This window comes from Merops nubicus, unplaced genomic scaffold (genome assembly GCF_000691845.1).
Source record: "Merops nubicus isolate BGI_N331 unplaced genomic scaffold, ASM69184v1 scaffold22889, whole genome shotgun sequence".
Taxonomy (NCBI): Eukaryota; Metazoa; Chordata; class Aves; order Coraciiformes; family Meropidae; genus Merops; species Merops nubicus.
Genome location: NW_008629278.1, coordinates 317 through 2,065, shown reverse-complemented (window position 1 = coordinate 2,065; position 1,749 = coordinate 317). Strand labels below are relative to the sequence as shown.

Genomic DNA, 1,749 nt, shown 5'->3' with positions numbered 1-1,749 from the left:
CCTGCTGAATGTCAGCCTCAGAGGTCCTTGGGCACCTTTTTAGGCCCCATCCCCCGAAGCCCATTCTTCTTCCTCATTCGATATCCGATGTTTGGTTTTGATTGCTACTAAATAAGAACATAAAAGGAAAACTACCATAAAACAGAGTGTGAAAGATTGCCATGGTAAAAATGTAGTTGAGACAGCATTGCATATTTAGGCTAGAATTTTTCATCTACTGAAATCCTACATACTGCCAAAGTGACACAGTTTTGCATTCTCTGCTGTCTTAGTGTTGGTTACAAAGTCATCTTTATTGACAGCAATAAGATACAGCCAGAGGAGGTGTAGAGGCAATGACTTCACAAACCAGTCAAACCATGGTTGTGTGTCTTCGGTGATACACTGCTCCTTCTGCTGGGCTGCAATGATTCCTTTTGAGATGCAATCAAGGAGTTCACTTCATGTTTAGAAAAAAGGGTATATTCTGAAAAAGTCACCTCAGTTTTCCAAATCTGGTTCTTTCTGAAGCATTGTGGTTGGTTTGAGGCCAGTTTGAGGGCTGGTGTGTACTGTCATGCATGGAGACTAAGGAACAGAGTGGGGGAATACTTCAGCTGGTAGCTGCTGGTGCTGCCAGGCATGTTGTCCACTGTGGAGATGTATTCCAAGGCACTGCTCAGACAATCCCTTAACCAAACAGGAGATCACCAGTACTGTGAAGAGATGTTGTTTTAAGTTCAATGTTTGTAGCTAGATTACCTCTTGAGGGAAGAAACATAGCTTCTTTACCTTTCTTGAGGAGGCTCCAAAGTCACCGGCTGACTAGAGGTTTATTAATCTACACAACTTCAGAAAAAGAACAGAGAAAATTCCAAAAATTTGGTTTCTAACTTGGTGTGATAATGTGCTACAAATTAAGCAGATAAAGAGAAGTTCTCCTAGTGGTCAATTTAGTCTGTCACCTCAGGAAACAGAATGTTAACCTGTCAGTTTCTTTGAGTTGAGGGTCAGAAATGGTAACTTACTTCAGTTTAAGTTTCTCATTCTGTGTGTGGTGAGGTCAGAGGTGATGCAAAGTGCCAGTTTAGGTGGACACAATAAACCGATTTACATCTGTCTTTGGTGTTCTGCAGGATGGCTGGCTGTGGGGAAATAGATCACTCGATCAACATGCTTCCCACCAGCAGGAAGACAAACGAGTCGTGTACTGCAGCACCGTCCCTGACGGTCCCCGAGTGCGCCATCTGTCTGCAGACGTGTGTCCATCCAGTCAGTCTGCCCTGTAAGCACGTTTTCTGCTATCTCTGTGTGAAGGGAGCTTCTTGGCTTGGGAAACGCTGTGCGCTCTGCCGGCAGGAGATTCCGGAGGATTTTCTTGACAAGCCCACCTTACTGTCACCAGAAGAACTCAAAGCAGCAAGCAGAGGCAATGGAGAATATGCTTGGTACTACGAAGGTAGAAATGGTTGGTGGCAGTATGATGAACGTACCAGTAGAGAGCTGGAAGATGCCTTCTCCAAGGGTAAGAAGAGCACCGAAATGCTAATTGCTGGGTTTTTGTACGTAGCAGATCTGGAAAACATGGTTCAGTACAGGAGAAACGAGCATGGACGTCGCAGAAAAATCAAACGGGACATAATAGATATACCAAAGAAGGGTGTGGCCGGGCTGAGGTTGGACTGTGACGCGAACACGGTCAACCTGGCAAGAGAGAGCTCTGCTGACGGTGCTGACAGCACACCGACGCCGGGGGCTGCAGCTCTGCAG

At 45.7% G+C, this 1,749-nt stretch overlaps 1 protein-coding gene across 1 annotated transcript in view; it reads left to right on the top strand.

The window, feature by feature from the left end:
- Positions 1-1,749, top strand: part of RNF146 (ring finger protein 146) — a gene marked incomplete at its 3' end in the record, with an annotated part of 5,710 nt that overhangs the window by 3,653 nt on the left and 308 nt on the right. The window contains exon 2 of the mRNA XM_008946953.1: positions 1,116-1,749. This exon is cut by the window's right edge and continues 308 nt beyond it. Coding sequence (XP_008945201.1) covers positions 1,117-1,749 — 633 coding nt within the window. The remainder of the gene's footprint in view (positions 1-1,115) is intronic.